Source organism: Poecile atricapillus, chromosome W (assembly GCF_030490865.1).
Source record: "Poecile atricapillus isolate bPoeAtr1 chromosome W, bPoeAtr1.hap1, whole genome shotgun sequence".
In the NCBI taxonomy this organism is placed as follows: Eukaryota; Metazoa; Chordata; class Aves; order Passeriformes; family Paridae; genus Poecile; species Poecile atricapillus.
In genome coordinates, this window is record NC_081288.1 from 95,910,664 (window position 1) to 95,932,033 (window position 21,370).

At 43.2% G+C, this 21,370-nt stretch overlaps 2 protein-coding genes across 5 annotated transcripts in view; one reads left to right on the top strand and one right to left on the bottom strand.

Moving 5' to 3' along the window:
• The window catches only part of LOC131591643 (keratinocyte proline-rich protein-like), a 223,730-nt gene extending 221,123 nt beyond the window's left edge, over positions 1–2,607 (bottom strand). For all 4 annotated transcript variants that reach the window (XM_058862565.1, XM_058862567.1, XM_058862564.1 and 1 more), the window contains exon 1: positions 684–2,607. The gene's annotated coding sequence lies outside the window, so the exon portion shown is untranslated. The remainder of the gene's footprint in view (positions 1–683) is intronic.
• LOC131591634 (F-BAR domain only protein 2-like) overlaps positions 1–21,370 on the top strand; it is a 354,200-nt gene that overhangs the window by 106,191 nt on the left and 226,639 nt on the right. The window contains exon 3 of the mRNA XM_058862533.1: positions 19,955–20,029. Within this exon, the coding sequence (XP_058718516.1) occupies positions 19,955–20,029 (75 nt within the window). The remainder of the gene's footprint in view (positions 1–19,954; positions 20,030–21,370) is intronic.

Sequence of the window (21,370 nt, forward strand, 5' to 3'; positions counted from 1 at the left end):
GCGCTGGGTGGACAGGGTCTACACCGGAGGTGTAGGGTTCCCAAATCCACGTCTGAGCGCTCTCAAGCTTGGGGTTTTATAGGGATTTTAAGTCCTCAGGCTAAAATTCCAAGCAGGCTCCATTCACCAAGTGTTCTTGATTGTTCGGTGAATGGATTTCCTGGCTTGGAAAAATAGACCTAACCAGTGTCCGGACAGAGTCTCCTCATATGTAAAGAGACTCTGTATGTATTTCAATTTGGGTTATCAAGGCAGAAGTGGTGTGATCCGGGGTTGGTGCCGATGGAAATCTCGGCAGAGTCTTCCCTTTTGTTTCCAGTGATTGCATCTCCAACACTGGTCTGACAGGTGGGGGATTCAGGACTAGCGACGGATACTTTTTCTGAGGCTCATCTTTGTCGACCTTGATTGTTTCCCAGCAGAGATCTGCAGGGACTTGGTCAGGTCCGGGGGTGGGTTCCTCCTCCGAGCTAGTCCTTTTGTTTTCTTGATGGCTCTCGTCCTGTCTATTTTCCGAGCTAATGTTCGTTATCTGGGTGTTGGCTGCAATCCTTTGCCTTCGGAGAAAACTCCCGGCCAGGCTTGGAAAAAGGGTTTATGTACATCTTTGGATTTTTATTATTTCAACACATATACATCTTATTTATACCTTTACGAATTTTTATTTACAAATAATTTATTACATGTTCTTCCCAGAATCTGAAAAGTCAGGAAAATTATCTCCAGTTCCCCTAAAATGCTCAAGGACATCCTAATCTCCCATCTCCAAGGCTTTTTCTTTGACCTCGTCCCAAAAATATCTGGGATCTCTGAGACGCACTGTGTCCTTACATGGTGGAAGTGTCCAATGAGTGCTGGAATGGGGACCCTTTCGATGTCCTCCACTCTGAGCAGACACTCGCCCTGAAGCATCAGCGTTACTGCGAGCCCCTATTGTAAACAAGGGAGGCTCAGACACAGCTGCTCCGACACCAGCAGCAGCCAGGGGACTACCCCTGGCAGCGCCAGCCGTTGGATCCGGGGCAGCCCCGGCAGGGTCTGTAGTAGACCCAACCAATCCATCCAAGCCCTGCTCTTGGGAGGGAGGGAGCGGCGCCAACAAAGAGCCGTCCCCACCCCCACCCGGCGCTGAAGACACAAGCGCCAGGAGAGCGGGAGGGCTCAAAAGAGTCCCAGCGCCGTCCATGTAGGCAGCGCCACCTTCGCCGGCCGCAGCCGCTACTGCAGTGGCTGGGGGGGCCGCGAGGGAACCCAGTTCCAACAAGGGACCCGCGCCAGCTGCGACGGCAGTCGTTGCGCCGCTTGTGTTCCCCCCCCACCCCCCCAAGGCGGAGGGGGGCACAGGGGACCGTGGCGCTGGCCGAGCTCTTGCACCGTCCGTGGCAGCAGTAGTGCTGCTGGCGTCCCTGCCCGCGCTGGGAGCGGAGCCAATCCTGTCGGCCTCTGCGGCCATGGCGGCCATACCCGTGCCTCTGCTCCCGCCTCGGCCCACACCGCTGGCCTCCCCGCACAAAGGGGCTGCGTGGAAGGCAGCGGCGAGCCAGCCCGCGCGGGACGGAGCAGGGTCGCCCCTTCCCCTACGGGCGTTAGATCTATTAACTGCTTTATTGCAGTGGCTGTAACGTGCGCAGGCGCGGTGGGACCACTCTCCAGCCACGCCTGTGGAGCGGACAAAATTCCACCGTTCCCAATGCCCGCGGTGTTTGGCCTCGGGAATGGGATCAGCGCAGCGACACCACAGTTCATGCACGCCATGGAGAGGGGGCTTAGCGGTCCCGTTGCCGGTGGAACAGGAGCCGATGGGGTCCCCTCCACCGCGGGAAATGCGTGGGGAAAACTTGTTTCCCCTCCAACCTGCCGTTTCCCGAGCCCCAGGCAGGGTGTCCCCGGCTGAGCAGGGGAGGGATGGCTTTCGAGAGTCGAACCTCCCCCTTCCCCTGGTCACCCATCCCGTGTGACACGGAAGAAGGACTTCCCACCCCCAGGTTAGACTCGCAAAGGGATGAATTCCCTCTAGGCTGTCCTGGTCCAAGTCCAATGCCGTCTCCCGTGAGTCACACTCTAGCAGAGCGGCTTCTGGATCAGACCAGTCTCCTCCTTCAGAGCCAGACTCCGAGACCTCCCTAGATGAGGCTCTGGAGCTAGCAGTCTCTACTATAGTAATGAATTTCTTCCAGGGGAGAAGCAATTTTGCATACTCCCCTTCGCCGGCCAACACCAGTTGATACAAGGCGTCACCTAAGCTCTGACAACTTTTCAACAGCGCGTCAGCAGCGGTTGGAAAAAAAAATCCATGTTCTTTCCCCTATAAATATAAAGCATTAATATCTGCTTCAGAAATGTCCAGTTAATTTTTCCAGAGAATATCTGTCCATAAGTCCAGGACGATCTCATCCTCTGGAGCTAAGGGAGCGATTGGCATGCTTTCAGCTCACTGGGAAAAATTCTCCAGCAAAGGAAAAAACGGCAGACAAAAAAACCCGCACTCTGGACTGAAAAACCCCCTTTTTTCTAGGGTGTGTGTGGGGGGAAAAGGTATTACCTCTCTTCGCTGTTGCAATAGTCACGTCGGGCGCCGGGTGTTGCTAGTGAACACGAAGTATGAAGCAAGGGTTCTTATCGCAAACAACCGAGGTTTATTTTCAGGAGGCGAAAAGCCTTGATTTCAGGGTTTTCAACCCTTATTATAAGGTGTTCCGATACAGGTTAACCTGATTGGTACAAGGAACAATGCCTCTATCGTCCCCTTGGTGGGACAAGAGAAAAACACTCTCAGAACATCTGTGTCATTGTTTTGGGAACCAAAATCTTATTTACACAACAGTCCTTGAGAGAGAAAAAGTTTCCCAAAAGACTTTTCCTTGGGAGACAAATCAGCCACTGAGAGCCTAAAACTCACGTTCAGAAAATCATGTCCACACACAGCATAGCAGGGGAAGGACTCCTCTCCTGGAGCAGCAGAAGAAAACCTCAGGTGATGAACTGACCAAAAGCCCCACGCCCTGTCTCCTGTGCTGTTGGGGGGAAGGAGGGAGGGGTTGGGAAAAGGTGTTTTTAAGGGCTAATTTTACTTCTCATTATCCTCCTCTGATTCTGTTAGTAATAAATTCACTTTGTACCTTTAAGTTGAGCCTGTTTTGCCCTTGGAGTGTTTCCTCACAGCCCTTATCTCAACTCATAAACTGTTCCTTAATTTTTTTTCTCCTTTGCCAAGCTGTAGCAGGGGAGCGTGAGTGAGTGACTTTCGAGGGTGCCTGGCTTTTGACCAGCGTCAAACCACGATACCTATGAAAACTAAATTTGCACATATTTGCAATTTCTTCATGTCTGCCCTTCCATTCCTTCTTGTCAGAAAAATTAATCTACAAACACCAGAGGTTTATGTCCAAAAAGGAGACAGAGGAATCCTTTTACTTTATTTGAATAAAGGGAGAGACCACGGGGTATTCCCCTGGGGTCTCTCTAATTTTTGGAGGACGCAGCCTCCTGTTTATCTTAATTTCCTGGCCACATGTCCCTCTCTCTTTCCCCATTGGCTGAGGTACTTGAGAGGTACAGACTTCCCAGAATGCCTGATACCCAAGATTCCCTTCTAATGTATAACCCTCCCTCTTAATTTTTAATTCTTTGGAATTTATGGTGATTCCCCATTGTTTCTTTCATCTTTCAATATCCAATTTAATTTATCAGCAAACCTACAGTTTTTTTGTAAAGGCAAATATCTTTTTTCCATTCATCAATTAGTGGAATCTTTCCCACTGTTTCTTTTATGTCTCAGTGCTAGTTTTATTTACCAGCAGACCCGCAGCTTGTTTGTAAAGACAAATCCCTCATTCCTCTCATTCTGAATATATTGGCCAGTTTTATTCAGATATGGAGGAATAGGAGAGTGAAAACTGAAAATTTCTGGCTAGGTAAAGGAGAGTTGGTGATGATAATTCCAAAAAGTTGGAATACTGTCAAACATTATATACCATTGTCAGCTGGTCTTTCAGCATAGCTAGAGTCTCCAGAAGAATAACCAAAATATTTGCTTTATTTTAAGGGAGTGGCATAAAAGAGAGAGAGGAAAGATAGTTAAGTATATTTGGATGTACAGACTGCTTAGGGCACAAAGGACATGTCTGGATGAACTCTGATAAAAAAACCCTGGATATCCCTATGTGAAAAACCATGTTCACTGTTCTGGTAAATTTTAAAAGGTTTAATAAAAAAGACAATAGGAGACGAAGACAATAAAGCAAAGGGTTAAAATGGCCGGGTGCTTGGCACTCTGCCAAGAGCACCTCTGGTGTTTTGGAAACACCCTTTATATACCATTTCTATTGCATCAACATGATGCATATTCATAGACGTTATGCATATTCAAACTTTTTAATTAACTAGTTTACATTTTCCAGGAACTTTTTAGTATGGCCACTCCTTGGGTCCACCTTTTAAGAGCATGCATGTTTCTTGGCTTGTGGCTTTAATTCTCTTCGTATCACCTTTTAATTTGGGCCTTGGCTCCTTCTTTCCACAGATGGTGAGTGTTGATAATCAGCAGGGTCCCCATTATCTGTTCATTGAATGTTATGCTAACTAAGCAGACAGTTCAAACATACATATATCGACTATTACAGCAAAGCCATTTTAACATAAATATAGCATTCATCTTAATACTTGCAAAAAGCCAATATTATAATATGCATTTATAACACCTAGAAGGAGCAGAAGATTTCCCCTTTGGCTATGTTCAGTTAATCAATACCAATTCAGTTTTTAACTGTGGTGTTTCACTTTTGTAATTTTTTGAGTGCTTGTTAATGGTTTAGTACTAAAAGAAATGAGGGACAATTGGATCTATGGTTCTTTAGTGCCTTTTGTCCGGTTATTCTGCTACTGTAAATGGGAAAGACTTCCTCAGTCAGTAGTTATTGCTTTCTAGGAGGTTCAGATATGTCTCCTGAATGAGCAGATTGTCTGTCACAAAATTCATTCTATGTTGACAAATCTTCAGGGGGGGAAAAATATCTGCTGAAATGTATGTATCTTTGTTCTAGTCTTGAGAAAGCATGTAGAAATTATCTTTTTAAAGAAATTAACATATAAGATTGATTTCCCTGTAGTGTTTTTTTGGGGGGTTTGTTTGTTGTGGTGGGTTTTTTTTTCTTTAAATACTGGTAAGATTTTGTAGGTGAACTGTCTTTTGTGCATTTAACACTTTAAATGTTTATGTGTAAGAAACCACTGTGCTCAACTAGGAACTGAATAGGGAGTGTTGGCTTTTCTGCAGAAGTCTTACAAACATTTTTTTGCACCAGTTGTCTACAAGTGTCATAAAAAAGAAACTTCTTGATCAGAACAATCTGGTAATGCACATATTCATTTCAGTTTAAATGTTTAATATTCCAAAGACAGATTTTCAGCTCAGTGAAAATTAATTTACTCAGATGTTCATAGAGTGTTACCAGTACATAAGAATGCTCTGGGAAGTCAACTGATAGAATAAATGTAGATATACATGCTAAACTGGTTAGCAACAGTGTATTTTGCTTGTTAGTCTTTGTAATCATTGTATGTGGATAATATGTAGTAAGTTAGGGAACTCCAGTTTGGTGGGGAGTGCTGCAAAGAAAGGTGTGGATTTTGGTCAGAAGTCTTGTGTTTAAAAAAAAAAAAAAGCATTGAATTCTCAAATCTATAAAACTGATAGAAACTACTGTCAATTAAGCAAAATATATTGCTCATAATTTTAAAAAAAAAAAAGTCTCTTCCTGGTTGTTGTGGTTTAAGCCCAGCTGGCAACTAAGCACCATGCAGCCATTTGCTTCCTCCCTCCCCCCTGGAATGGGAACAGAATCAAAAGTAAAAAAAAGTAAAATAGAATAATAATAGTAGTAAATTATAATAAATAATAGTAAATTATAATTATAATAAAAGGGAAAGGAAAACAAACAAGTGATGCACAATACAGTGGCTCACTACCCACTAATGGATGCCATACCCTGTTCCCAAACTTGGATCAGTCCCCTTCTGGGCAACTCCCCCAGTTTATATACTGGGCATGATGTTCTGTGGTGTGGAATGTACCTTTGGCCAGTTTGGATCACCTGTCCTGGCTATGCTCCCTCCTAGTTTTTCTTTTGTGCACCTCCTCATTGGCAGAACATGAGACACAGAAAAAAAATAATTCCTTGACTTAGGATAAACAGTACTTAGCATCAACCAAACCACCACTGTGGTATCAACATTATTCTCATTCTGAATCCAAAACACAGCACTGTAGCAGCTACTGAGAAGAAATTAACTCTATCCCAGCTGAAAACAGGATATTGGTGTATGTACATATGTACTTGTTGCTGTTCAGTAAACAAGAATTCCAAATCTTGGAAACTTAGATCATCAGGAATACTTTGGAGGTTTTGTTTGGTTGTTTTGACCACCCTTTCAGTGAAGAAATTCCTGATGTTTAACCCAAACCTCCCTTAGCACAGCTTGACGCCATTTCCTCTTGTCCTGTCACTAGTTGCCTGGGAAGAAGCCAATCCCCAGGTTGCTACAACCTCCTTTCAGGGAGTTTTAGAGGGCGATAAGGTTTTCCCTGAGCCTCCTTCATGCTAAACAACCCCAGCTCCCTCAGCAACTCATCATCAGACCTGTGCTCTAGACTCTTCATGAGCTCCATTGCCCTTCTCTGGACATGCTCCAGCCCCTCAACGACTTTCTTGTTGTAAGGGGCCCAAAACTGAACACAGTACTTGAGGTATGGCCTCACCAATGCCACGTACAGGAGGACAATCACTTCCCTCGGCCTGCTGGCCACACTATTGCTGATAGAAGCCAGAATGCCATTGGCCTTCTTGGACACCTGGTCACACACTGGCTCATATTCAGTCACTGTCAACCAGCACTGCCAAGTGCTTTTCCACTGGGCCACTTTCCAGCTACTCTTCCCCTAGCCTATAGTGCTTCAGGGGGTTGTTGTGACCCAAGGGCAAGACCTGGCACTTGGCCTTGTTGAACCTCATACCCTTGGCCTCAGCCCATCAATTCAGCCTGTCCAGATCCCTCTGTAGAGCCTTCTTACCCTCCAGAAGATCAACACTCCTGCCTGACTTGGTGTTACCTGTGAACTTACTGAGGGTGCACTTGATCCCTTCCTCCAGGTCATTGATGAAGCTATTAAACAGGGCTGGCTCCAATGACTGAGCCCTGGGGAACACCACTAGTGACCGACTGCCAACTGGATGTAGCACTATTCACCACCACTCTCCAGGCCTGGCCAACCAGACAGTTTTTTACCCAGTGAAGAGTGCACCTGTCCAAGACATGGGCTGCAGGTTCTGTAGGAACCTGTGGGAAACAATGTCAAAGGCTTTACTGAAGTCCAGGCAGACAATATTCACAGCCTTTCCTTCATCCAACTAGGTGGGTCACCTGGTCATAGAAGGAGATCAGGTTGGTCAAGCAGGTCCTGCCTTTTATAAACCCATGCTGGCTGGGCCTGATCTCCTGGTTGTCCTGTATGTGCCATATGATTGCACTCAAGATAATCTGTTCCATAACCTTCCCTGGCAATGAGGTTAGGCTGACAGTCCTGTGGTTCCCCAGATTCTCCTTCTAAATCTTTGTGTAGATGGGCATCACATTGGGCAATTTACAGTTGTTTGGGACCTCCATGGTTAACCAGGTCTGATGATAAATGATGTAGAGCAGCTTGGTGAGCTCTCGTGCCAACTCCCTGAGTACCCTCAGGTAAATCCCATCCAGCCCCATAGACTTGTGTCTAAGTAGCTCAGCAGGTCACTAACTGCTTCCTCCTGGGTTGCAGGGGGTTTATTCAGCTCCCTCTCCCTGTCTACCAGCTCAAGGGGCTGGTTGCCCTGAGGATAATTGGACTTACTGTTAAAGACTGAGGCAAAGAAGTCATTAAGTACCTCTGCCTTTTCCTCATCCTTGGTGATAATGTTGTAGTCCCACCCCCTCCATCTAATAAAGGATGGAGATTTTCCTTGGCCCACCTTTTAATTTTGAAGTATTTATAAAAATATTTTTTATTATCTTTCACAGCAGTGGCCAGATTGAGTTCTAGCTGAGCTTTCACCTTTCTAATTTTCTCTCTACATGACCATCAGTTACTACTGATAATTGTAGTTATTTATGCTTCCACTACAGTTTCTTCTTTTTCAAAGGAAGTGCTATCACCATACTGATGCCTTTTTCAACCTAGAAATCAAGCAAGACACACTTTTGAGATAATATTAGTATAGGAGGTAATATAAAGGTAGATCTTTATTGGAGGCCTTCAGAGGCAGTTATGGAAAAATGTCCACAAAAGTCCACCCCCCACGGGAGTGCATACAGTTTTAGAAGTTTGGTAAATTAGCATAATTGACAAAAAAGCACCAATTAGGAGCACAAGTGGTGATGCAATTCCCCCCCAGTCCAAGCCCCTTTTAAGTCCGCCCCCCTCAGATGGGTCTGTACTTTTTTGATGAAAATGTGTCAAAGAGCTATTTTTCAGCCTTGGTTTCTAAGGAGAACTAAGATAGCATAGGGGCCTCAGAATGTGTTTTGTCTTTCTGTCTACGAAAATACTGAAGCTAAGCTACAATAATAGACTACAGAGTTAGAAATATATATGTGAAGAATACAGAGAATATATAAAAGAAAAAAGGCAAAAATCAATAGGCATCAATACTATAGGTTTTTTTAAAACTTGAATTAAAAAAAAAAGGTGGATTTGGTTGTCTTAAGCATCTCTAGAGGTTATATATCAGCTAGGTTGATATATAAACCTGAGGATATAACAAAAAGTAGTCAAAAATTCAGTGATCATTGTGGAACTGTGTACTTGTAGAATGAGATTTAAAGATACAGTATTACTTCAATGTTTTCCCCTCAGATTGGCCTGTTATCAGGCCAGTTGTTAAATTTTCTGTCCTTCATCATCTTTTTGGTGAAGTAGTGCTGACCAAATCCATGAAGTAACATTTGCTTGAGGCAATCTGGTACTAGCATGCTAAATATACCATAAACATGTTATTTACCTCAGAAACGGTAAAACAACTATTCAACTTTATTCTAAATTCATTCAAATAAGCTATGCTTGAATTTGGGGGGTTTTCTTATTTTTTACTTCTAGAATAAAAACATCATTTTCTAGGGAAAAATTAAATTATCCTTATCTTTTTAGAAAAGCACTTCTCTTTTTTGAACAGGCAATAAAAATGGGAGTTGGTGTTAGATGATGTTAGAAAGAGTAATGTTGAGAAAATATATTTTGATTTCCTGGTTTCTAAATTAGAAAGCTTAAACATTGCTGATAAACATGAAATATGTCCAGATTATAGCAAGATTAAGATTTCTTATACATTTGTGTACTCACAAAATTGACCTTTGTGATGCAGCTTAATATCTAAACACTAAAAGCAGTCATTTGTTTTGACAGCAGAATTAATTGAAGTTAAAACAGTTGAAATTCCACTTGTATCAAGCTGATCATTAGGAATTGCTGTCTGGCTTTTGCGCTGTCAGAAAAAATGACCTGTTCTGCTATGAAGAAATAGCAGAATGATGGTTGGTCCACGTAATTTGAGAGAAAGGTTGAATAAACTTTTTAATTTTTTTTTAACTATTTTTAACTGCAAGTACATATTTATAGAGGTTTTTAAAAAGCTTTTGTTTGAAACAGATATGTTAATGTTTTTATGTATTCATGTGTGTGTGTAAATTTATCCTTTTTGATGAGGATGAAGGGCAGATTTTTTTTGAGTGCCTCAATATTTTCAGTTACTCTACCACCTTCCTGGGAAGTTCATTCCAATGCCTGAACACCTTTTCAGTGAAGTTCTTCCTGATGTCCAACCTGAACCTCCCTTGGCACAGCTGTAGGTTATGTCCTCTTGTGTGATTGCTCAGTAAGCATTCAGGGTTTTTTTCTAATGTTTTCATTGCAAATATATTTGATTTTGTTGCTTTGTAAATCCCTGGTATTTTGACAGTGTTAGGTGGGTGATTGTTATGTCACTGTGTTCTGACTTACTAAGGGATGTTAAACGCAGAAGGGAACAGCAGAAAGTATAGGAAGGAAGAAATTTTGCAAGTCATTTGCAAGCCTTAAGCCCTGATATGGTTACAAAGCCAGGGACTGGAGCATTGTTTTTGAATAATTCATACTGTCGGGAAAATTAATCCACAAACGCCAGAGGTTTATGTCCAAAAAGGAGACAGAGGAGTCCTTCTTCTTTATTCGAATAAAGGGAGAGGTCATGGGGCATTCCCCTGGGGTCTCTCAAATTTTTGGAGGGCGCAGCCTCCTTTTTATCCTAATTCTTGGCTGCTTGTCGCTTCTCTCTTTCCCCATAGGCTGAGGTACTTGAGAGGTACAGGCTTCCTGGAACACCTGATACCTGGGATACCTTTCCCCCCCCCCAATGCATAATCCCTTCTTAATTCTTAACTTTTGTGGAATTCATGGTGCTCTTTCAGTGCCTCTTTCATCTTTTAGTGGAATCCATCCCATTGTTTCTGTTGTCTCTCACTGATAGTTGCATTTTATCAGCAGACCCACAGCTTGTTTGTAAAGACAAACCCGTCATTCCTCTCAATACCACTCACATCACTGCTGGGGTGTGTGGTTTCAGTAGGAAAGGCTTGGGGGTTAGAAGCCAGAGGGGGGCCATCTTGCCTTGTAGTCTCTGGGGAGAAAGTATCAGGGACAGTTTAGCAGACCTAGCTCCTCTCAGCCACTGGTGGTCCCTTTCCCATTCCTCCGAGCTGTGGCTTTTTTGGTTTGGTGGTAAAAGACAGTGATGGTGAGCCCACGATGAGGTTCCAGCATGTAGCAGAGCCCAGCTGAGCCTTGTGAAGCCCAAGCCACAGCAGAGCCCAGGCAAGCCGCATGGAGCCCAAGCCTCAGTGGAGCCCAGCCGAGCTGTGTGGAACCCAAGCCACAGTCACCACTGCCACAGCATTGGTCACCATTTTTCCTTTGTTTGGAGATCATGCCAGGTGCTGTCTTTGGGGAGTGTTCTTTCTTCCCAATACTAAATTCCTCTTTCTGGGTAGGGCATCTTCTTTTTGTGTAATTTTTGCTATTGATGTCTGTGTTGTTATTTGTGATTTTAGTAAATTGGTATTTTAATTTATAATATCTCTATATTGTCCCTTCATTGTTGGTGGGGGCGGGGGAAAGGGGAGTGACTTTTTTACAGTTTAGTGTAGGAGTATATTGGGCTCGCGGGGGAGACTTCTCCAAGCCAGGCTACTCTTGGGATAAGCAGTTTATTATTTAAGTAGAGGGTGGAAGAGATCTGTTTATGCTGCCAGCCACAGTGTAAACATGCTCAAAGAGGGAGAGAGAGTGGAGAGAGGGGGCTGAGAGCATGAGAGCAGTAGGTAATTAAGGGGGTAGAGAGAGAGGGGAAAGAGGGGGGAAATTAAGAAAGATTAAGAGTGCGAAGTTCTTGTTATAATACATTATATCTTTTTCTATGGTGAATATTCTAATTCCTAGTAACCAACCACTACATGACACACATTCTATAGAATTTACATATAGCCTATAAGAACTACTACATTATCATATAGTGTTACATTTTAAACTCTAAAAGCTACCTTTCAAATTCTTCTCTTGCTGCTTGACCTTTGGATTCTCTATCAGAAGAAGGGCATTGTTTAATCAACAGGGATACTCCTTCAGCTGGCTAGGCTATTGTTCACCTATCCTTGGGTGAATTGCACAATATGCAGAAAGATTTCAGACACCAGACAGGTGAGTCCTTATTGACCTGGCTGCTCTGATTCTGGGATGCTGCGCCCAACAATATGAATCTAGTTGGTAGTGATGTCAAGCAACTGGGATCCCTGTCCTGGGATGCAGGTATTGATGAGGGCATTGGGAGAAGACCAGAACCTCTAAACCTCTGTAGGCAACTACTGTCAAGTGTGAGGGAAAGATACCTTTGCAAGGAAGACCTTACAGTGCACCTTACAGTGCTAGTGGGACACCATGGAACAATGTATCCAGTGTCTGAGAGAATTAGCTGTGCTGGAGACAATTTATTCAGATGACAAGCGGTTCCCTACTAATCCAGACGGTGTCCAATGTACATCACAGATGTGGCTGAAATTTGTACAGAACGCACCAGCATCATATGCCAGCCAATAGCTATGATGGCATGGAAAGAGGGAGAAGACTAAGTGGGCACTTTGCTTGGCAAACTGGATATACGAAGAAACTATCACCACGCTGTTGTGGGCCCACATCTCGTCCATAGAGAAACTGCTCAAGGATTTCTGGGACTTAAAAGAAGAAAGTTTAAGAGGGTCACCCAAAACTTAAGAGAGGAGCTTTGAGAGGAAATTTTTCATGCCCTGCCAGTACAGATCAGAGTCTCTGCTATTGGAAGCAGGCACCCCCCACCAATGGAGAAAGGGTCCACTCCATGAAGTAGTCTCTAGTTTTACCTGCATGACCATGGAGAAGACATGGAGGTGGGATGTACAACCCACCTCTGCCCTATCAGCATGGCTGCGTGAGTTGAAAGGAGGAACAACTACCACAGGAAAAGGGACTGAATACCATGAGCAGAACTAGAGTGGTCCTGCTTCAAGCCAGGGGAAGGAAAGGGACAATCAAATCTATTGGACTGTGTGGATCCAATGGCCTGGTACATCAGACTGTCTTGGTTTAAGACAGGTGTCTGCCAAGGAAGGCGGGAACCTTCCTGGGATGGAAAATATGACCCCCTTCCCTCCAAATTATTATAATTGAAATTAAGGGGCTTTCAGGCAAAGATATGGTAAAAGGAATAACAGTTCTTTACCAGTATGTATATGTATAACAAGACAAACAACAACGGCAGCAACAACAAAGAAAACAGAAACCCATTAACAGCCTTCTCTTGGCCATCAAGCACTTTCCCCTTTGGTGTAGTTATGACCACAGATGGCAGGGGTGCTGTTGGCTCCCAGCCAGGCAGGGCCTGTGCAATTATTCCCCTGCAGCTGCAGGGGGCGCTGTGGCACAAGCTCAGTTGCTTCTCCACTGTCAATGGCAACTCAGGCAATAGGGAAGAGGGGAGGTGGCTCCTTTTTGCAAAACTCACTGGAAGGACCCAGTCTCAGTGCCACTCTGGGTGGTGAAATGGATTGTAGCAGGAACTTTTGAGCGGCGGGCTGGAACAGCAGAGGCGAGCACACCCAGGGCGGCAAACAAAGTGTAGCAAAAAGCCCCAAAACTGTGGCAGGAGCAGTGGGGGTCCAGCTGGACGTGGGGTGTCAAGTTAAAGTGTAGCAAAAAACCCGAAGCAGCAGCAGAAAGCAGCAGGGCTGGGCAGCAGCAGCCGGGTTCCCACAAACAGCCAGGAGATGCTCCCTCTGGAGAGGGGAAGGGGTTCGGGGTCCCCAGTTTCCCCTGAGGCACCTGAGCAGATAGTGGTCTCTCCCAGTGTGATCAGGTGTAGAAAAGGTCCCAGTTCTGAAGTGCGGAATAAAAGGAACCCTATAACTCGCAGAGTAGTTATAAGAGCAGGTATGAATTTATTCAGCGCTGAGGTGCATGGGGATATCTCCTCCAAAAAGCATGCACACCTTTTTGATTGGGTTTTCCCTTTTTATCCTTTACAGACCAGGTTTACACTATACGCCTAATACATATTAATTTCCTAACCCCGCCTGTCCTCACTTCATATTACAATTAGCTCCATGCCCCTTTCAGTCCTTTGGCCGCTTTTTGGGACTTCAAATCCGTTTCTTCCGGCTTAGGGTCCGAGGAATCTCCTTTATCCTGTGGTGCCTTTGTCTTTGCATCTTGTTTGTGTATTCCAGCTCCTTATCTCATCTTGCAGTCTGACTCTTTTTCCTGTTCTTGTGGATTAGGGTGTCAGGGTCTGGTTTTTGTCAGACACCCCTTTTAGTTAAGCATTTTTTTTAATTCTTAATTTTTTTGTTTCAGTTCAATGACTCCTCTTGTGAGCAGAAGCTCACCCACGGTAAGGAGAAGCAGTAAAGGACAAAACTCCACAGTGGCAGCAAATTCTCTGGGTAGCAGCAGTCTGGCACCAAAACCACACCTGTCTCCCCTCCAATCTCAAGAAAGTTAGAGTGAGAGTGAGAGGGCTGAGCCCAGCCCCCTGACCCCCAACCCAGTCTTGATATTTCTGCATTTCCCAAGAGAAAACCCCCCAGCTAAGAGACTGTCGCAAACTGCACACCTTTCCCCCTCCTCCCCATCTTGGCCACATCTTTTGTCTCTCTTAAGTACCTGTCATTCCCATCTCTAAGGCAACAAATGGGAGAAAAATTCCCTGGGAGAAAGAAAAAAAAAGAAAAAATCCTAACTTCCAACAGACACACCGAAGGAAGGAGAGTATAAGGCTTTAGTTGACACTGGTGCACAATGTACCTTGATGCCATCTAGATATGTAGGGGCAGAATCTCTATTTCTGGGGTGACAGGGGGATCCCAAGAACTGACTGTACTGAAAGCTGAAGTAAGCCTGACCGGGAAACAGTGGCAAAAACACCCCCTTGTGACTGGTCCAGAGGCTCTGTGTATCCTTGGCATAGATTACCTCAGGAGCAGGTATTTCAAAGACCAAAAAGGACATCATTGGGCTTTAGGGATAACTGCTGTGGCGACAGAAGAAGCAACACAGTTGAATACCGTGCCTGGCCTCCAGAGGACCCTTCTGCTGTGGGAGTGCGGAGGGTTGTTGAACAACAGGTACTGATTGCTGCAACAGCAGTGCATCATCATCAATATCGCACCAACCAGGACTCCATGATTCCCCTTCATGAGATGATTCGTGAACTGGAGAGCCAGAGAGTGGTCAGAAAGACTTGTTCACCCTTTAATAGCTCCATATGGCCTGTGCGCAAATCTAATGGAGAGTGGAGACTGACAGTGGACTATTGAGGCCTGAGCCGAGTCACACCACCACTGAATACTGCCATACTAGACATGCTGGAGTTTCAGTACAAGCTGGAGTCCAAGACAGCAAAATAGTGCCACCACTGACATTGCTAATGTGTTTTTCTCCATTCCTGTAGTAGCAGGATGCAGGCCACAATTTGGTTTCACCTGGAGGGGTGTCCAGTACACCTGGAACCAACTTTCCCAGGGGTGGAAGCACAGCCCCACCATTTGCCATGGACTGATCCAGGCTGCACTGGAAAAGGGTGAGGTTCCAGAACACTTACAGTACATCAATGACATCACTGTATAGGGAAACATGGTAGAGGAAGTTTTTGAGAAAAGCAGGGAATATAATCCGAATCCTCCTGAAGGCTGGCTTAGCCATAAAGCAAAGTCCAGGGACCTGCTTAGGAAATTCAGTTTTTAGAAGTAAAACGGCAAGATGGAGTGTCACAGTAGGGACGGACAAAGACACCTGTTTCTTCATGCACCATAGCCAATCTTTATTCTTCACAGCTCATATTTATATGGTTTTCTAAAGGCATCATATTTAATTCTAATTGGTTAGTAATTTATGGCAACTCAGTTCATTGGTTAATAGCTGCTAGTGTATGTGTCCATTAAAAACTTTCCTCTCTAATGATGTTTACATACTTGTCTCTTAAATAGAAAATGTTTCACATGGGTAAAGTCTTTATTCTCACAGGTGCACATTCCTTTCTCATGGGCAACTGGTCAGGCTAGCTGTTAGCTGCACTTAGCTGAAGCATCAGGCCTGAGCCATGATTTTACAAGGCCTTTCTTTTGTAAGGTTTTACCTATATGCAGAAATGGAGATTGTCAAGTTCCAATGGATGTGGTCAAGAAAATAGCAGCTATGTCCCCACTGACCAGCAAGAAGGAAACACTGGTTTTCCTAGGCACTGTGGGTTTTTGGAGGATGCATATTCCAGATTACAGTCAGATTGTAATCCCTCTCTATCATGTGTTGTAGGTTAAATTTTTTTCTTTTCTTTCTCTCAGTGAATTTTGTCCCATTTGTTGCCTAAGAGATGGGAACCAATACTTAAGAGACAAAAGAAGTGGCCAAGGTGGGGAGAAGGGTGCAGCTGTCTGCAGCCTCTTAACTGGAAGGCTTTATCTTTGTGTCGTGGTTTTAAAGCAGTAACTAAAAAATTACTAGAAAACTTATTTATTGCTTGCTGTGAGATATGGATTAGAACAACAGTAAAACAGGCTTAAAACTTAAAAGGAATAAAGAAAGTTTATTAACAAAAACTATAAGAATAAGAAAACCAGAATAAAACTTCCAGAAAACCCTTTTCTCCCCCACTACCCAACCATTCTCTTGTTCACATGACAACATAGAGACAAAAAAACTTTGTTGTTTAAAACAGTCCCAATTCTTGCTAGAGTCTTCTCATCAGTCTTTGTAGAGAAACAGAAGTCTTTTTCTGCTAATCTATGGAGTTTCCCACAAGAAAACTATTTCTGTTATAGCTTTCTATTTCTCTGATGCCAGCTGCCCAGAAATCTCTCATCAGTTGTCTCCTCCCATTTCACATCACTCTGAAGTGTGTTATGGGTCATGAGTCTAGGGATGTCATTTTAAGGATGAGTTATTCAAAGGCAAAAGTTCTCTTCATCTGTCTCTGTGAGCCTCTCTGGAAACAGAAGTTTTCTCTTTCCCTCTACAAAGCTACAAATCTTCAACTATTACTTCTCTCTCTCTGTTCCAGCACCTCACTGTATCACAACTACTTTACTTTTTGCTCAAAATCCACACTTTGAACTACTCTATTCCTCCCTATATACTCTGTCATGAATTAAAGGAGTTTTTTCAGAACACTATTGTCCATCTCCATAGCTTTAACAGAAAAATATTTCATCTTATTAAAGTATCTCCTTATTCTCTACCTCTTCTGAAGCTTAATTCCTTTCTTTACTGTCTCTGATAGTTTATAAAGTCTCTTTACATGTTGATTACTCTCTCTTTCTCTCTCTAAAAAAAAAGGATTAATCTGCAAGTCTCATCTGGGTAATGAAAGGGTTAAAATCTTGCCCAGGCTTTGTAGATGGTTCTGTGATCTTTGCCAGAGCAGCGGCTGGAGTTGTCTGCGATGGAAGATTCTTCATGGCTGTTCTGGAGAGTGTGGTCACTGTCTCAGCCCGCCACAGGTCAAGAGCTTTTTTCTTTCCTTACTCTTCAGTCTCTGGTGAATGCAGTCACAGCAAAAACTTCAGCTGAGCCAGGGACTGGCCTGTCCCGGCCAGAGCCCGGAGAGAAGCCCCACCTGCCCTATCTCCCGGCCGGGAACCATGGCAGGCCCAGCCCCCGCCCGGGCCGCATGGCCGGGGCAGGGGAACGGGAGGCCAGCTGGAGCTCTGTTACCTTTCACAGCCAGGAAACAAAGAGACAAAGAAATTCCCAGGCTTAGGTCTTAAGGTGGTGTTCACAGGTTGATCTCACTTTTCAATGGTCAAAACTGCTGTCAATTCTTAGAAATGGCCAGTTGTTGGCTGGGAGAAAAACTCCCACCAGCCTCCAGCAGTTTTAACTTCTTTAAGTGTTTCTCTTTGTAAGAAAACAAATGTATAGTATAGTATAGTGTTCCAGAGATGTTTATTGCAACCCGACCAAAGGGATCCAGTGACAGAAAGACCATGATTTCCTGCAGTGTCTCAAGTTAAGTATAGGGTCAGGAGCCAATAGTCTAGGGGCACAGGGGTGGCACAGAAGCAAGGCAAAGGTCACTGACCTATAGGGGATGAGGTAAATTTACCTAGTGTTGCATAGCACCATGGGAGAAGCATTTTGTCTCATCCTAAACAGTCAGGCTTTCTTGAAGCCTGTGGCAGACTTCCAGGACATATGCCCAGAAATTCCCCTAGTAGGCTCAAGGGCTCCCTCACTGTGCCTTACACCACTTCCCAGAACACCATCCTGGGCCCTGAAAAGCAAGTCTTGTGGTGACATGGCAGCCCTGTAAGAATTGAGTAGGACAGTGGGACTCATTTAAAAAACAGCCTCATAGACACCCGGGCCAAAGAACATGGCATTGAGTGGGTTAATTATATTCGGTATCATGCACCAGCCTCTGGAAAAATTGAACAATGTAATGGACTGTTAAAAATCACATTGAAAGCAATGGGTGGTGGGACCTTCAGACACTGGGATTTACATTTAACAAAGGCCACATGGATAGTTAACACTGGAGGATCTACCTATCAAACTGGCCCTGCTCAATCAGAACCCTTACATACCATAGAAGTAGATAACATCCCCATGGTACATATAAGGAATGTGTTAGGAAAGAGTTTGGATTAGTCCTGCCTCAAAGGCAAACCCATCTATGGGATTGTTTTCGCTCAAGGACCTGGGTGCACTTAGTGGGTAATGCAGAGGGACAGTGAAACATATTGTGTACCTCAGGGTGATTTAACTTTGTGTGAGAACAGCCTCTAATGTTAAATTGCATATGTAATTCTGGTTTCTATATGACTCTGCCACTGTATGTTGTAAATACCATGGACAATGAGTATGGACTGCTCCAGTTATACCATCAATGGACTAAATGAACTCTACAAATATCTTGGGGACATGACCAGTGACTACTGAAATCATACCTGTGCCTGTGCATAGTTATATGTGTGTCTATATACATATGTATATAGTTGAAAAGTGTAAATCTGGGCATGATGTAGATGGTATAGAATAAGCGGTGGATAATGTTATGGTTTCAAAGCCAGGGAGTGGAGCTTTGGTGTTTAATATTTGATACCACCTATGTCACTGCTGGGAGGTATGGTTTCATCAGGAAAGGCTGAAAGCCAGAAGCTGGAAAGAGGCCATGTTGCCTGGCTCTCTCCAGGGAGAAGGTATTGGGGACAGCCCAGCAGATCTAGCCTCTCTTTGCCACTGGCAGTCCCTTTCTCATTCCTCTGAGCTATGGTTTTTGTGGTTTGGTGCTGGAGGACAGTGATGGTAAGCCCGATGCCACTCTGAGAAAGGAGTGGTAGTGGCGCATAGTGGAGCCCAGCCAAGCTGCATGAAGCCTAAGCCACAACAAAGTCCAGTCGAGCTGAGTGGAGCCAAGCTGTAGCTGCAGCCACAAACCAGTGCTGCAGCTGCCACTGCCACAGGATTGGTTGCCATTTTTCCTTTGTTTGGAGATCATGTCAGGTGCTGTCTGGGTAATAAGGACAGTAGAACAGAACAGCATAGCCTTGGAGAAATAGATGAAGGATGTAACTTAGGCAAACAGAAGTTATGCAAAACAATAATATTGTGCTTACTCAAAAGTGGGGGTTGAGAAACAGTCACCTAAAAAGGACACCAGACATTGACGACAGACCCCAAAGAACCATATAAGGACTAAGAGGTGTGACAACGTAAAATAAAGTAATACATATACAGCAAATAAGTGGGGATAGCTAATGAATATGTAATCAGTGTGTATAATAAAAATTCTTTTTACCTGACACTTGGGGCACTCAATTATGGGAGGGATCCTCCAAGTAACCAGCGCTGCAATAAAGAATGCCTGCCTTCTAATACTCAAAACTGTGTTAGAAAGTTTCTCTCTGGCCTATTTCAGTATCATGGGGAGTGTTTTTCTTTGTTCCCGGTAGCAAATTCCTTTTTGTGGGTAAGGCACCTTCTTTTTATGTATTTTTTTTGTATTGATGCCATTGTTATTTGTGATTTTAGTAAATTGTTATTTTAACTCATAATCTCTCCCTATTGTCTCTTCATTGTCTGAGGGGGTAGGGGAAAGGGAGTAGTTTATTTGGAGTTTAGTTTCCTTGTTGGTTGTGAAAGGCAGCAGAAGCCCTTAGGTTTTATTTGTTTCTGTTCCCTGCAACCTTCTATCAGTGTTGTTAGATTATTTTTTTAAATATACTTCTGTGGTTTTGCATATAGTTGTTGAGTGGAGTAATTTTCAGATAAAGTAAAAATTCCTATGCTTTGCATCTTTAGAGGGCCTATTCATTTTTCTTTAAATATCTTCAAAATTTCAATTATGCTTTTGATTGCTTTCTTTGACAGGGCTGCGATAGAGGAGGCATATTCAAGATCAATGACAAAACTAGCCAAATCAGTGAGCAATTACACACAACTTGGGTAAGTGTGTAGAAGAGACAAATAGTTTAAAATGTTAAGCATCAAGTTTGATTCTGTTTTATTAAAAATGTTCAAGGTAACATAACTTTTCTACTTTTAATGATTCTTAGTTTTTCAGTTACTGCGCAGCTATGCAAAATATCATGCAGCTATGAAAAACAAGACTGTATAGTTCTTTATTCACAGTTAAAAAAAAACAACCCAAACCAAAAAGCCCAACATTATGGAGGAGTTGCCTGTTTCTCTGTGTTTAAGGTTGAAGTTTTTCCAGACATAATAAAGAATGTCATTTTCTATTCTGTGTTCCTAAGCCTATGGTAATTAATTTGAACAACATATGCTCTGCAAATGTGGCAGTGATTTTTTTATTATTATTTCTATTTTTCAAATGTTTTCTCTGTCCTTGGACATGTTAAGAATGAGAGTTTTCAATAGATTTATTCCATAGCTTAATTAAAATTTTATACACAGGATATGTTTTTTAAAAAATTAAATGTTAATGGATTTTTAAAAATTAGAAATATGCCAACAGCTCAGACTTCTTACATGAGGCTAAAGATAATTTTTATTTGTAGTAATCACAGCTAGAAATGTGAGAGCTTTCCTCACTGGATAATCTGATACTAGTTGTTGCTGCTATACATGGTATTGATTTTTCAGCACCACTGACCTGGAAATTGAAGTAGGACTGCATCTTTAGAATAGATGGAGAAGTCCGTGCAGTATAGAAATCTGAATCTGAAGAATGACCTGTCCCTCACCTTCCTTTACCATATGGTTAACCTTGTGGCTGTAATGTAAGATAACTGAAAACTTAATTAGCCAAGTAACATTTGTGTTCTTTTCACTATTCAAGTATGAACTTAAAAATACCTGTACATGTTAAATTTTTTGAGCTGCTCTTGTATCATCTTTAGGAATATAATTTGTCATTATTATGTTGCTGATGGAGAAGAATAAGTTAATTTTGCTTCATTTTATTCAATAGAGTCAACATGGGTAAAACATATAACACTGAAAAATTAAGTATGATGCCAAGTACATTTAAAACATTAAATAACATTTATAGAAGTTGCTGGGTTTTTTGTTTGCTTCAGTTTTAGGAACAGAGCTGAAATTCTGTAGACATATCAGTTGCACTTTATAACAATTTTGAAAAAAATATAACCAACAAAGAAAAAAACCCACAGAATAATTAGGGTTGGGAGGGACCTCAGGAGATCATCCCATCTAACCTCCCTGCTAAGGCAGGGTCACCTCGAGCAGGTTACATAGGAAGGCATACAGGTGGATTTTGAATGTCTTGAGAGAGGGAGACTCCACAACCTCCCCAGGCAGCTT